This window comes from Ctenocephalides felis, unplaced genomic scaffold (genome assembly GCF_003426905.1).
Source record: "Ctenocephalides felis isolate EL2017-DRISC unplaced genomic scaffold, ASM342690v1 CF-g0.4_SCAFFOLD_01886, whole genome shotgun sequence".
In the NCBI taxonomy this organism is placed as follows: Eukaryota; Metazoa; Arthropoda; class Insecta; order Siphonaptera; family Pulicidae; genus Ctenocephalides; species Ctenocephalides felis.
The window spans coordinates 113,295,155-113,310,347 of NW_020538040.1; the positions used below are offsets into that span (position 1 = coordinate 113,295,155).

A 15,193-nucleotide genomic window follows, 5' to 3' on the forward strand; every position below is an offset into this window, starting at 1 on the left:
AAAATACAGTAAGACTCTACTTAACGTTGTTTCGTTTTGCACTCTTTTATTTTGAAATTTTAGAAAACAGCATAAAAATTATTTGTTAACAATGAGGTAGCAGTGAAATTTTCATTTATTTAATGAGATTTAAGTAAACACATTGCAAACTTTGTAGATATGGACGTAATTGTAGGAAAACTAGACTAGATGAATGTGGTAGATAACATGTTGAAAAAAATGGTTTAATAAATAACTGCATGTTCTTTTAATGATGACTTTAAGGAATTAACTGACTAATTAACTTAGCTATATTTTCGATGAAGGACAAAGAGAACATTCGATGTGCAAAAAAATTGACTTCTATATTAATTATACTATAACTGAAACGACTAACTAATTATTTGAAAATGATCTAGATTTTGAAAGCAAGGTTAAGTCTTGTAGTTGATTTATCAACTCCTAACTCAACATAAATGCAAACTAAATTAGATGCTTTCTAGAATAATATCTTATAGAAAGAATTCTATCCCATTGGTATTCTGATCGTTATCTACATAGTTAATAATAATACAAAAAAAAATTAATAGCCTTCTTGATAATAAGGCAGAAAATTAGAAACATGGTAGACTGAATGAACTGACTGGCATAGAATTTTATTTATTGTTATGAGCATATTATTTTAGCATATGCTTATATATTTTATATTCAACTCCTTTAGTTAGTTAGGTTTTACTATACATTTTTTTATAATATTACCGATTTGCGTTTTTTTTCCTTTCAAATATATACTTATAATTTTTTATATTATATGTTTATGTATATTTATATGTTTGAAGCAAAATTTTATTGCGCACGTTTATGCTTATGTAAATTATTATTTTTATGACACCATCAATTTATTAATTACTATGATTTTAGAATTAATTCTTACCTGAGATTTTTCACTAATCGGTTCTGGCTAGGTAAATCCAAGAAGTTGAGCAAAAACTGTAATCGTTCATTGATTTCGGATGTTTGCATTCCAAAAATCCATCCGAAGTACATCATAGTTTCTTTTATAGAAAATTCGCCATACAAGGCAATTTCTTGTGGCATGTAACCGACACGTTTACCTGGTACACCGGATCCTAGAATTAATAATAAAGATTTATTAGAGAATAAATTAAACATAGTTTAATGGTTAATTTTAGCGGATTGTTGATTAAGAATCCTAATGAGCAATAAATCAGGAATAATTATCCTAATGCATGTGTGTTATTCCTGAAGTGGTGTACTAATTAGATCTAAACTATCACGATGTAGCGTCATCGAAATTCTATTTATTATGATTAATATAAAACCATTTATTTATTTTTAAAGACATAAAATTCAATAAAACGAGTTTATATTTCGTCTCTAGAATAGAATTCCAATAGTATTAGATTTAACTAACAAATATAACAAACAAATAAAAACATAGTGATCAAAGTAATAAAAACGCTTTATAATAAATTTAAGCAAAACATGATGACATGATCTTATTATGTTTGAGATATTTTTAACAAAATTTCTTTGTATTTGTTGAAATTGAGGACGTTAAAAAAAATTGAACTGAAAGTAGAGAAGTTTCAAAGAAAGATTATATATGAACTGTTACAATCCGATTTTAAAGCGCCCAAAATGTAATAGATTAAAATATAATTTTTATATATTTTATTCATTAACGATAAAGAGATAAACGGTTTTTACAGTAATAACACTATTAAAAACTCGGCATAAATTCACGAGATTAGATTTAGATGTTCAGTATCTTGTTCAATTTTATGCTTTACTCATATATTAACATTGTTGTTGCAATTAAATATCGAAAAGCCAACGTAATAGAGAAAATTTTCCAGTATACATCAAGTTTTATGATTGCTACATAAATATCGAAATGAAAACAAGTTTTATTAATGTGTACTATTCGATGTGTTACATATTGAATTAACGATAAAAAATCGGTTGCTAATTATAACGTTTCTGTAAGATATCTCATTATGATAAAATAGAAGATGTTAGTAACCATTGAAAAACCGACTAATGTAAATCATTATGCCTTATGAAAAGTATCTATAAAGCAAATATCAAAATTTTCGAAATTTGTGTGCACAATATTAATTCATTTTTCAACACGCACAAAATTTCATGTGTTAAACCCTGAATCAGGCAAAAAGCTATTATCGAACTTTAAAATTAATCACCATAAACTTTTTTTAAAAATTTGACACGAATAATTGAGATTTTTGCTTGCGGTGAATGTTATAAGAATTATTTATAAAAAATCAAAACTCATGTCAACAAATGAATTCTCATTTGTTGGTACGGAGAAAAATGTATGCATATCAAAATCTGTTGGCGGTGGGTATGCTACTAAATCCACTCGCCTCCAATTATATTATTATAAAATATCTTATTAAACGAAAAAAGGTAGAAAAAAATTAAATATCTACACCAGATATCATTTTCTTTACCTTTTGTTCCTGGCTTTCCTCCCAAAACCCAAATTTCTCCAGTGTTCAGCCGCCTTCGTCCTACGATACATGATAATAAGGTAGTTTTTCCACAACCAGACGCTCCGAGTAATCCATAACTGCAAAATGAATAATATAGATGAGAATTTTTAGATAAAACTATTTTGAAAATATTATCAAAACTATTAGCAAAACTAATAATACTGATACAGCTCTAATTAACTTCCCGTAATGAAAATTTTAATATATCTTTACGTTTCAGAGGTTTCTGAATATTTTGGCATACCTTAGAAAAAATGGATGTATGTGTGTGTGTGTGCGTGTATGTATGTGTGTGCGGATACAAATTTTGGTCGACGATTTCGGGAACACGGATGAAGCAATTTGAATAATTTAAAAAACATTCGATCCGTATTGATAAGGAGACGTGCTGATTAGTTTTTGGCGGAGGTAGGTCTAGCCGTTCCGAAGATATGGAGCAAAAAGTGCCAAAAACGGTACCTCAGTTTTTAAGAGAACGGAGCGTCCGATTTTAATAATTCAAAAAACATTTTACTTGTATTGACAAGATGAAGATTTGATTAAATTTTCATAAGGGCAGGTCTAGCGATTTCGGAGATCTAACGAAAAAAGTAAAAAAAAATGCCATTTTGCGGTCAAAAATGATTATTAGACATATGCACATCAAATTATCAGATATTTTATAGAGATTTTAACAATAAGTATAAATTTTGTTTACATTCCTATGGGTTCCGTACCAATGTTTACCCGTTAGACAGCGACGCGGCGCTTACGCGCTTTATATTTTGTCTCTATGCAGTTAAAGCAGTACGATTGCTTTGAAAAAAGTTCAGATCTTCCAACATATGTCAAAATAAAGAAAACATTTTTTTTTCAAAAAAAAAACTTAAAAAAAATTTTTTTTAAAAAATTTTTTTTTTCAATTTTTTTTTTCAAAAAAAAAGTATTTTTTGTCAAATTTATAGTTTCTCAAAAATCTTATTTTTTCGAAGTAATTTTTTTTCAAAAATGTTAATCGTTTTTAAAAAAATAATAATTTTTGGTACGGGAAGTTCCAGCAATTTGCCTTAAGGCACGATGCCCTAATTGCCTTAAGACAGAATTCCACTTACAGCTAGTTATTTTCATTAATTAAATTACTCAACAAAATTAGATTTAACATCATTATTGGTTGCAACATTTCTATAAAAAAAATTTAATACGTCCTACTAAAATTTAATAGTTTGCGAAGACATACGAATTATTAGTTATTTTCAATAATGGGAAAAATAAGGAAACTAAAGTCTTGTTGTAACAGTTTTTTTTTTAATTATTATATCTTGAGATTCACTGATTATATTTCTACGAAATAAAGATGTATAGTTGCTGTAACTATTCCTCTACCGAACCAAGTAAAAATAATTCTATAACTATTGTTCGCAAAATAAGTATTTCACAAATAATTTGATTTTGGGCTAGTTGTAACATCTACTGGGGCAAGTAGTAACGACAATAATGTCTTCACTCATTTTTAAGAAAATTGACTTATTTTTAAGTAATTCTTTTATAATTGAACGTAAACTATAATTACTACAAATAAAATATTTGTGTCTTTTGTAATAAAAATTTTACTTAAATAATTTTAATTGATATATAGAAATAGAAATAATTTTCGCTTGAATTTGTATAAGTTTCACTATACACCAGGCAATACCATTTTTGCACATTACAACTAGCCCCAAAGTTTTGTTTCAACTAATCCCATGTGTAATTTTTAACATTTCCATTTTGAGTTTAATTTTTTACATTAACTAAGATTACTATTTATATAATTTAGCAATTACAAAAATTGTTACGCAATATTAAATACTAATAAATTTGTAAAGATATCTTATATATTTAAAATTTAAAATTAGTCGATAATAATAACGCAAACCGAAATCTTGTTTTAGTACAATTTTTATTACGGACCTGCAGAGTTCTGTTTATTAACACTTATTAATAATATTAATAACCTAAAAGTATTTGTGCGTTTAGTTCATAAATATTTTTAAACAACTTTTTGTTGAATATTTATTTCCCCGTAGTCAGTATTTGCACATTTGTAGTGAAACAATAGATATTTTGAAAAATTTATTTACAAATGCTCGCCTATACCATTGTTAAGATAGACATACTTTTGAGAATTTCTTCCTCGTACATCTGGACAGAATATCGTATTTCAGTTATTTGTTTAATTGTTAAAAAATACTTTGTCAGATACTTGAGTTTTAGATGTTTCAGTGCAATGTTACATATGCAAAATTAATGAACCTAGTCGCAATTTTTACTTAGAATAAATCCAACAAATTTAAATCAATTAAACGTTTCAAAATACAAAAATCTACAAACATAATATAAATAAAATAAGTAAAACAATATTTTGCTAAAATCAAAGGTTTACTTCAATTATAGAAAAAAATGCCAACATAAATCAAAACAAACTTTATATAGTTTTAACAATATGGTCTACTTTGTAGCAGTGATGTTAATATTTTTAAATATACATACATCGTTATCATTACGACTTTATTAATTGTATATAGCTACAAATACTAAAATTGACAACATTTTTGGCATAATTTGGAATTTCAGCAAGTCCAATGACTTCTCTTACATGTTCTAATTTACGACGAGCAGTTTTGTTACCCACTAATTCTACTATCTCAAAATTAAATTTTCATTTAAAAGTTATGCAACATTAAGAAAATGTACAGAATATTTAAAATTCTATGTGAATTATGTTCAAGAAATTACCCAACAATTATCATAACTCACATGTTTGCATTTGCAATCTAACTAAATTCCAAATTGGTGTCGAAATTTATTACATTGCATTAAATCCAGTTAAGATTTGCGTAACGTTTTACTAAGATATTTTTGTTTGTTAATTGTTTCACGCGATAATTTTGAAATACTTTTCCAATTCTTCGAAGAAAGTTGGTCTCCGAGATTTAGTCAACATATTAAAATGAGCTATATCAAGTTTCAAATTCAAGGCTAAATCATTTGTTGCAACTTAATATTATATAAAAGAATCTCGTGATTGTGTGATGATTAATTCACAGGTATTGTTTAAAAAATCGCATTTAGAGAGACAGGTGATAATTGATTCCAAATGTTTAAATGGAATATTATCATTATGACTAAAATTTTATTCGTTGAATAATGATGTCATTTGATAAATAAATGTTTAAAAAGACGTCAGCGATATAACGGCAAAAATAAAACTAAAACAGAAAGATATAATTAACAATAAATACCAAAGTCGAGACGATAGTAGGTATTTAATAAGGTATTTTGACATAATTAATAATAATGAAAACACTATTCCGGCCGTTTCTCATGCTAATTAGTTCTGTATCTTAATAATTTAAAGTACATGGGGCACTTACAATTAGTTTGCTTTTAACGTTTAACAAAGTTATAGTTCAGGGCTGGGCACAAGAGTCCAGTTTGGTTTGAGAAATTATATCGTGAAAACCAAAACAAATACGTCATAACAAATAACATATATTAAACAAACAGCTATCTGACCATGTTCAGTAAAACATTAATTAGCTAATTCAAAGTTGTAAAAAGGTGTTTTTGCCGTTTTTTCAAAAATTTGTAACCTGGTCAAAATGGGGCAGCCAGGAGCCAAACAGGTCCAATATCTTTTTTCATTTTGAAGAGATTTCACGAAATAATAGCTACATAGAAGGTTTTTTTTACCCCAATTACATGTAAGGTATTATAGAGGTTATACAAAAAAACTGTAGAATCTAATTTAAAAATAACAATACATCCTATAAAACATTTAAATAGCGTAGACTTAAATATTATATTGAGGTTTTGTAAACTAAAAACAGTGTCCACAAACGAACAACGAAAGAGAATACACTTTGTTAAGGATTTTCAAACATTGCCATTAGCGATGTCGTAAGAATCAACGTAATGACTGGTTATACATCTTTTGCCCTTGACCTTGAAAACTTGTTGTCAAAATATTCTTCACTTTACTTGTTTTTGAGATATCGGTGATGGACCTTTTTGCCCGCAGGCTTTTAAGCCCGGATCTAACCTATATATTTTGTTGTGCTGAAATATTTTCAATTATTAAAACAAATATAGCAAAGATTTGACAATTGTGCTTTGGTTTTGACGTCATACTCATATTGCCATTATTTGGCACCACACACTGATGCCATTCAATAGCTCCCAAGTACATTTGTGACAACTTTTATGATGAAAATTCCGACGATTTGGAAGAACTTTGCAGACACACTTCTTATGCCAAAACATCTAATAAAAGAGCATAGTATGCGCTGACGTATAAAGCTAATATCTTCAGAAAATTCTCAAATAGTAATTCAAAGATTTTGAAAAATTACTTTCTACCCTCGTTATATCTTCTCCGCTTTTTTTGTAATAGTTTGTATCATCTGCAACCTTTTTCTGCCTTACAAAAGCCATTTAAATGTTTTAGACCACTTGATTTCGTTTTTGTCATAAAACTAGAAGCATTTCACTTTTTCATAATCATAGAAAAATTCAAGCATAACAAAACGAAAATACCATTTATATGCTAAAAACAAAAAGTATGTTGTGCGCATAAGTTATGAATATATGTACAACAAAACAACAAAAAAAATCAACTATCGCCTTGCCTGTGTAATAGTAACCATATTTTTAACTAGTCTTATGATGTATCCAACTTTTTATTTGATTGATATAGTGTGGAGCGATTATTTCATAAACAATTAAGGTATAGAATTATTTAACGATACTATTTTCAAGTAGTTGGAAAAAAATATATAACCAGGCATCTCCTTCATTCTTACGACGTTGCTATCAAGAGAAAAACGGCCATGTATCAATAACGAATTTGAGCTCTTTTATTTAATTTTTGATTCCTGAATATAATTTTGCGGTATACGTTATTTAATTATTTTAAGAGATGTATTTTCATTTCTAAGTTAGGTTCAATAGTTTGTTTTTGCATAAGCTCTATAAAAGCTTACATGTGAGTGGGGTAAAAAGGACAAACTACATCTTTACACTGACAAATGTGAACAATAAGAAAATAGTAAATAAAAAAATGCAATTTCTTAAAAAAGCAATTTTTCACGACATAAATTAAATTAATAGTTATTACAAATCTGCTGATAAATATTCCTGACAAAATACTAGATCAAGGTTTGTACAGTGTGATCTTTGTAAAAAATGCGCCCATTGAATTGGTATTTCACACGGGTTCAATGTTGCAGCTTTTATTTCGTATTATTCTCTTAAAATTAAAAATGAAACATTAGAACTGTTTGTCACACGGTTGTCCATTTTTATTCCGCGTATGGGATAAAAAGGGACAGATAATAAATTTTAGAAGAATATTAAAAAAACATGTTTCTAGTAGTTTCACCTAGGAATTAACTGAAAGTTTTACTCTACATAGTTTGTTGAATTGTTGGATACGTATTATGAATTGTGATGCACTAAGGTGATCATATTTTTTAAAGTCAAAACCGGGTCGGAAATTTTTAACTGAACTAAACCGGGGGGGTGGTGGTAATTTATCCTAGATAACTTAAATATTCTTTAAAATAATAAATGGTATTTAAGGATTCAACAGAGAACAGTTTTTTTTAAATAAATATTTTTTTTAATCAGTGTGGACTTTTAATAATAACTTTGTTATTCCATCACATGTTATTTTTACTTATGATGTTAATATATATCTTATATTTTTCGAATTGAACAAAATTCTATTCAATTTTCTTCATAATTAACTTGAAAAAAAAAAAGCACTTGTTGATAAGTCTTCATAATTTTTGTTAATTTTCGTGAATAAAGTTCTAAATTATCAATATGAGAGGCTATTTTAACCGTTTTTGGAATTTCATTCGGCAATTTGCTCATTCATAACGTGTTGTTTCAAATAATCATACTCGCTGCATATATCATTGTCAGATATCTGACGTGCAGTTGTAATTATATTATCTAATGATTGCGAAGATTCAATTTTTTCCTATACTTTTTCAAAACCCGGGACAATCTGGGACAAATGATCTAAATCCGGGAAAAATATTGATCTTGGAAAAACTCGGGACACAAGGTGGAAATCCGAGACTGTCCCGGCGGAACCGAGACAGACGTATGGTCACTTAAAATGCATTTCATTTGGATTAGACAGTATAATTACTAAATGTCAAACTGGGCCTTTGTGCTCCGCTCTACCCTAATAGATATTTTCTATATTTCAGTCGGACAGAAGTGTCTGATACTTATTACTGTATTCCTTAGCATCCGAATGGGATTCGCACGTAGTCGTTCAATAATTTTACTTTTTTTTCATAGCAATTTATGCAATAAGTACAATTAGAAACAATTGTAGACAAAACTTAATATCATGGCGTATGAAGGATAACTATCTTATGATAGCATCTTCTGTTATTATAGCATTAAATTTTATGTAAAGTCACGTAATAATTAACTACAACTTCTTTTTTCGGGCGCACGGATCAACCAACTTGAATGGTTTAAAAAACATTCGATCCTTATTGATAGGGAGACGTGCTGATTAGTTTTTGGCAAAGGCAGGTCCAGCCGTTACTGAGAGACGGAGCAAAGAGTGCAGAAAATAGAAATCGAGTTTTTGAGAGAATGGAGTATCCGATTTGAATGATCCAAAAAACATTCAATGCGTAATAATGGGGAGAAGTGGTGAATAGTTTTTGGCAAAAACAGGTCCAGCCATTTTGAAGATACAGGGCTAAATTTACAAAAATGGCAGATTTTGAGAGAACTAAACATTCGATTTGAATGATTCAAAAAACTTTCTGCTTGTGTTGACAAAACAATGGGTATGTTTTGTAAATCGAAAATAATTTAGATTTTAATTTTGATTCTGGCCAAAGTTCTAAAACTCAGTTATAAACGTTAAATAAATAATTTTTTCGAATCTTTGCGATTCAGCTTATGTAATTTTTATAGATATTAGACATTGTTACAGTATTTATAATAATCTATTTGAGAACATTTAATATTCCTCGAACATTTGGTTACGGTACGGGAAGTTCCAGCAATTTGCCTTAACACTGTTCCTACCGGGATCGGTCAAATAACCGTTTTTGATTTTTCGATTAGTATTTTTCATATCAAACGTAATTGAATCGTCATCAAACTTTATGACTTTTCCTAATATGTGAGTATAAAACATTTTTCAATGTTAATTTGTATTTTGAATTTTTATTTTTGGAAAAAAAATTGTATACTGTACGAAAGACGAAGTTCGGTCATTTTTTGTAGTTTTTGTTAAGAATATGATCAAACTTATAAAAAAATGTAAATTAAGAAGAATTTAGAGTGGTAAAAACTACCTTCTGCAAATTTATATGCATTTTTTCAATTTTGTTGCACGCTGCGCAAATGAGGCAAGGAGTATAAATATTGCACTTCTACGGTATAAAAAGTGAGTTTTCTCATTTTTGCTCAATGTCTATGTGTAGATAAATTTTTACGAAGGAATCCAAACAACAAATTGATAGGTTTTGTTTTGAATCCAACGGTTGGTTCAACTACATTGACAGCAATCAAAATTGTTGTAAAAGACCACGTATTACTATCGACAAACTTATATTTTTAAGAAAGGTAAGGTGTAAACTTACTCACCACATGTTCAATAATATTCAGGAAAACGTATAAATTTTAGTAACCGTTCAATATATGATGTAAATATAATTATGCCCATCAAATCGCACAAATAGGGTGTAAAGTTTTGATAGCCATCCAGTATACGTAGCAAACTGAGAATTTCTTTAAAGATTTATAACTAATGAAAACGTATTATCAAAATCGCTAACACGATGTAAAAAATATATAACGTTTTTACTATCCTACATATAGCTAAACTTTTAGTAAAACAAAACTGATGGTAGGTACAATTGAAGCAATATAACCGCTATAAATACTGGCAGAACTAAAAATCAAGGACTTCAACACTCAAATAGTATTTACAATTTTTGAAGATAAGAAAGAAGATTCTAATTTTCACTTACATACACATATGTTGAAATTACACTAATACGGGAGTTAATTCAATTGGTATTAGCGTCGGGACTGGCGTAGATGTCATTTTAGAGAGAATTCATCAAGGATATACATTATTTTGGATTTATTCAGGATAAATCCATTGTTGTCACATAAAGAAATTACGGGAAGACAATGTACAGGACAGGAACTTTCTACTCCAATTAACATGCAGTATAGTTGCAACAAAAATTAAGAAAAAAATCAATTAAGTACAAGTACAAAACATATTCCCTAAAAGAAAATATTCCAGATAATGCTTCAGAAAGATGGATAGGACAAACAAAATCAGCCAAAAACGTAAAAAATGCGCGTGCAGAAAATACACTCTAAGAAAAAAAATCGTGAAAAAATTGGATAAAACAGTATAAAATGTAGATTTTGCATTCTAAAATAAAAGAAATATATTGTATTTGTATTTATAAACTCTTAAACCAGCATTAACTCTTCATTCAATACTGAAAAATACCGATTTTGCATGACCGGTCATTTGACCGGTCGCGGTAGGAATGGCAAATGAAATGTCGGTAGGAATAGTGTTAAGGCAAGATGCCATACACCGCTAGTTTTACTTTACTATTGGCTGCATAATTTAACATTTATTAATTATAAATATAACTTACATAGTTCCTTTGGCAACAGTCATGTTGAGATTAGACAACACGTTATTTGGTTTGCTTTTCGAGCCATAGTGTTTGAAGGCATGCCTCACGCTGACCGCGTGCTGCCTCCGCGACCACGCCGAGCTCGCGTCCGGATTTGCGTCCGGGGCACCCATCGGACCATCACTGTAAATAGTTAGATAGATAAGTAATTAATTAATCAATCGGTTATTATGATATAAAATAATTTATTAGCAATTATTTACGCAGAAATAGAATAAAAGTGATTGTTGATTGCGATAATTAATTTATTTATTGCTATTGTGACGTAGAAACATTTTATTGCAGTTTTAATTGTTATTATTTGTTTTATCGTTTGTTTCACAATACTTTATGAGTAGACTATTCTCGAAAAGATCGCACTCATACCCTGTCCTCTAACAACAATATAAGTGAACTAAAACCGAAATGGTTTATTCAGTTTGAACAGCAATATTAACTAGGACAGCTAGGGGCTGGTTGTGACTTTCTTATTAAATTAATTTATCTTGAGATCCACTGATTATATATCTCAGATATGAAGATAGATAATTACTGTAACTATTCACCTACCATTCTATTATTAATTATTTCAATTAATCATTTTCTAGAAAAAGTTTGATGTTACAGCTAACCCCGTATTTGGGGCTAGTTGTGACGTCCAACAAGTCAAGTAGTAATGACAAAAAAACGGTAGTAATACCTCTGATAATTTATTCTTTACATATTTTTAAGAAATTTGACATGTTTTCGAGTAATTTTCTTTTTGTAAATAAACGCAAATTAATAAATTATATAATTATAAATTTTTATCATAAATTAACGTAAACTACAATTTATATAATAGTACAAATAAAAGATTTAGTGCCTCCTGTAACGTAATTTAATTTGATTACACCTTACAAACAAAAACTTCAATCTGTATATAATTCTTGTATGTTACAACTGGCCCCAAGGTTGTGTTTAAACCAACCTCAGTTGTGATTTTTTTTACATTAATCACGAAAAATATTTAAACAATCTAATCATTACAAAAATGATCACACATTATCAACGATTGATAAATTCGAAACTCAATAAGATATATATATATATATATATATATATATATAATTTAAAATTAGTCAATAATATTAGCGCAAACCGAAGTTTCATTATAGATCAATTTTATACTAAATGACGGACCTGCACAGTTCTGTATATTGCGACGGCCTGTTGCACAATAGATATGACAATATTATGCATGATGGTTTACATGTCCAATGAAGACAAAAAATATTTTAATTAATCCTTATTAAGTATTATAATAAATATTAGTAATAATTAAAATTCTATTACTAAAATCTAATCTAATCCATTAAAATGAAAACAGCATATGTATACATTAATTTGTTACAAAAATTATATAATAAAAGTATAATTAAAATCTTCATTAATTTTATTATTCATAATTTTATTCAATGCGTCATTCGTCGTCACAATCGCGTCAAACGTCAACAAATTTCATTAATAGTAATATCAATTATTTTGTTTATTATAGATCTCAGCTCAATGCAGCAATGTTCTAAAAATTTAAAAATATAACTGAAAAAATAATTTACAGCTTATGCAGATCATTTTTTTCTTGAATCTTGTCTGTACATGAATGTTGGTTCGATGACTTGGACATATTTACGATAAACGTTTACCACTTTTGACATATACTAGAATTTATATAAATAATAGAATATATAAGGTTGTTAACTTTCTATTTGTATGCAAAGATGTTTCATGTAGATTGCATATAGTGATAATAAAATGCGAGGGAGGAATATTAAACGGAAAGAATTTTCAATGTTGATTGATCATCGGAGCTTATATTAGTGTTATTTTTATATTAACCACTAACCATATTCAATTGCAAATATATTTGCACATTACCCAGAGGCAATGGGAAGTAAATATGTTTGCAAATTACTACTATTTTCTACAAAAATAACTTAATAGATCATTTAAGTGAAACCTAATAGTCATTTAAGGTAAAAAGGGCATTTTAATAATCATGCTGAAGACTTGCTAGATTGGAGATTTTGTCGTTTTGACAAAATATGTATACTGTGTCTAGTGTAAAGGCAACTTCCACTGCAATATACTTTATCAAAATAAATTATTTGAAGAAAAATTCATTTAGAAAGTATAATATATAAAGGTCTTTGAGTTATAGACAAGGCCGGCATGTGGTCTACGTGAATATATTCAGCAACTTCTGGTTCAACAGTTTTTTCTGATATATTTTTGTGCAAAATAATAAAGGCCAATTATGATTATATTATTGAATTAAACAAAAAAAATCGTTATTGTTAATCGTCGTTATTGGTGATCATTAATTCTTTTTATAAACAAATTTTGCCAAGAATATTCTTGCGGAAGAAAATAGATTATATATTAGATATATACTAATTTTTTGTGCCAATTGTCTAAAACTTAACGTCGACGCCACTCATTATGTACAAAATTTTCACCGACCATTATTTCATAAATATTGCACCTCGCTAAAATGTTTCTCATTTTCAATTTTAATCTTCTTTTAGACTAACTTTTCATATTATGTATGTGATAAATATATTGATGACTTGGATTTTACACTAAATGACACCATCAACATCTAAAAGTCGACAAGTTAACCTTTTGTTCGATTTTATTAACGTGTAATTGAAGTTGCTGTATATGATTACGGACAATTAACTGGTCGCTTGTAAACAAATGCTAAGTAATAGATTCATACGAATCAAGGATGGGTAATTGATAGTTCTCATAAATCAATTTTTTTAAAAAATTGTATAAATTTAAATTGGTTTTCATGATAATGGGTGTAATAATCTGAGCAGATCCGATATCTCAGGTAAAATATAGAGAAATTTTATTGTAAAAAAAATTCCGTTGTGTTTGTACATCGCAGTGCTCAAATGAGTTTTTTCTTCGATGAACCATATTTTTAAGTGAAACTGGATTTCACATAGATTTTAACTGAGTACCTTGTAGTCCTTGTGCACCACGGATTATTTAAAAAAAATAATATTTTGTAATACAAATTTGCTGTTTTAACTAACTAAATAATTTGTAGTACGACATCAAGAAATGTGTGATCAATTTAGAACTACTTAATATATTTTGTATTAGTTGTATTAGTAACTTACAATTACTATTTAAGGTAGCTCGATTCGATTCCATTTAATAATCTAATTAGAATTTTTTCACCAAAATAAAATTTAATTAATTATGAAATAAAAATATGAATTCTATGTTTAAATAATAATTTACAATATTTATATCCGATTCGCCTTAATAACGTATGGCATTATTATTGTAGTTACTATTTTTTAAATAAACATGCTTTTATTATCTACCAGAACCTGTGACTAGGAATAAATCATTCAAAATGTTCTAGAAGCTGTAATTAATACATCTATCATATAAATATTTTTATACAAATCAACTTCAATAACCCGAGTAATCTGACAATAATAAGCTAATGTGTTCGAAATGATCTTCAACACGGTTTTGATTTTGTAACTAGTGGGTCAATGCTATTCGATCAAAATTTGAACAAAATTATTCAAAACTCCTTCAAAAATATTCAGAGAAAAGTTGAAAAATATTTAATGATATAGATATTTGAAATGTATTGTATAATTTCTAACATATTTTTATAAGGCTCAATCCCGAATATTGGACATTATTTTAGACATTCTAAGTACTACTAAAAATTTGCTGATGTTCTTTATAGAATGGGTGCAGATATTTAAAAAAGGGTATATTTGATATGATTTAATTAAAATGTTCAACAATACGATTATGCTAAACCAACTACGCTTTTGCTTATGCTATGAATTCTGAAGATTTGGCAATAGATAACTTAAGATTCTTGAAAACCATCACTTTCTTGGCCATTCCTGATCCGTACATTTATATTGGCGTCCTTGGGTCATGATT

The 15,193-nt window shown here is 28.2% G+C and overlaps 1 protein-coding gene across 1 annotated transcript in view; it reads right to left on the bottom strand.

Annotated features, from left to right (window-relative positions):
• LOC113378684 (ABC transporter G family member 23) overlaps positions 1-15,193 on the bottom strand; it is a 92,587-nt gene that overhangs the window by 16,859 nt on the left and 60,535 nt on the right. The window contains exons 2-4 of the mRNA XM_026619239.1: positions 11,204-11,368; positions 2,475-2,593; positions 914-1,109 (exon numbers count right to left, since the gene is read on the bottom strand). Of these exons, the coding sequence (XP_026475024.1) occupies positions 914-1,109; positions 2,475-2,593; positions 11,204-11,368 (480 nt within the window). The remainder of the gene's footprint in view (positions 1-913; positions 1,110-2,474; positions 2,594-11,203; positions 11,369-15,193) is intronic.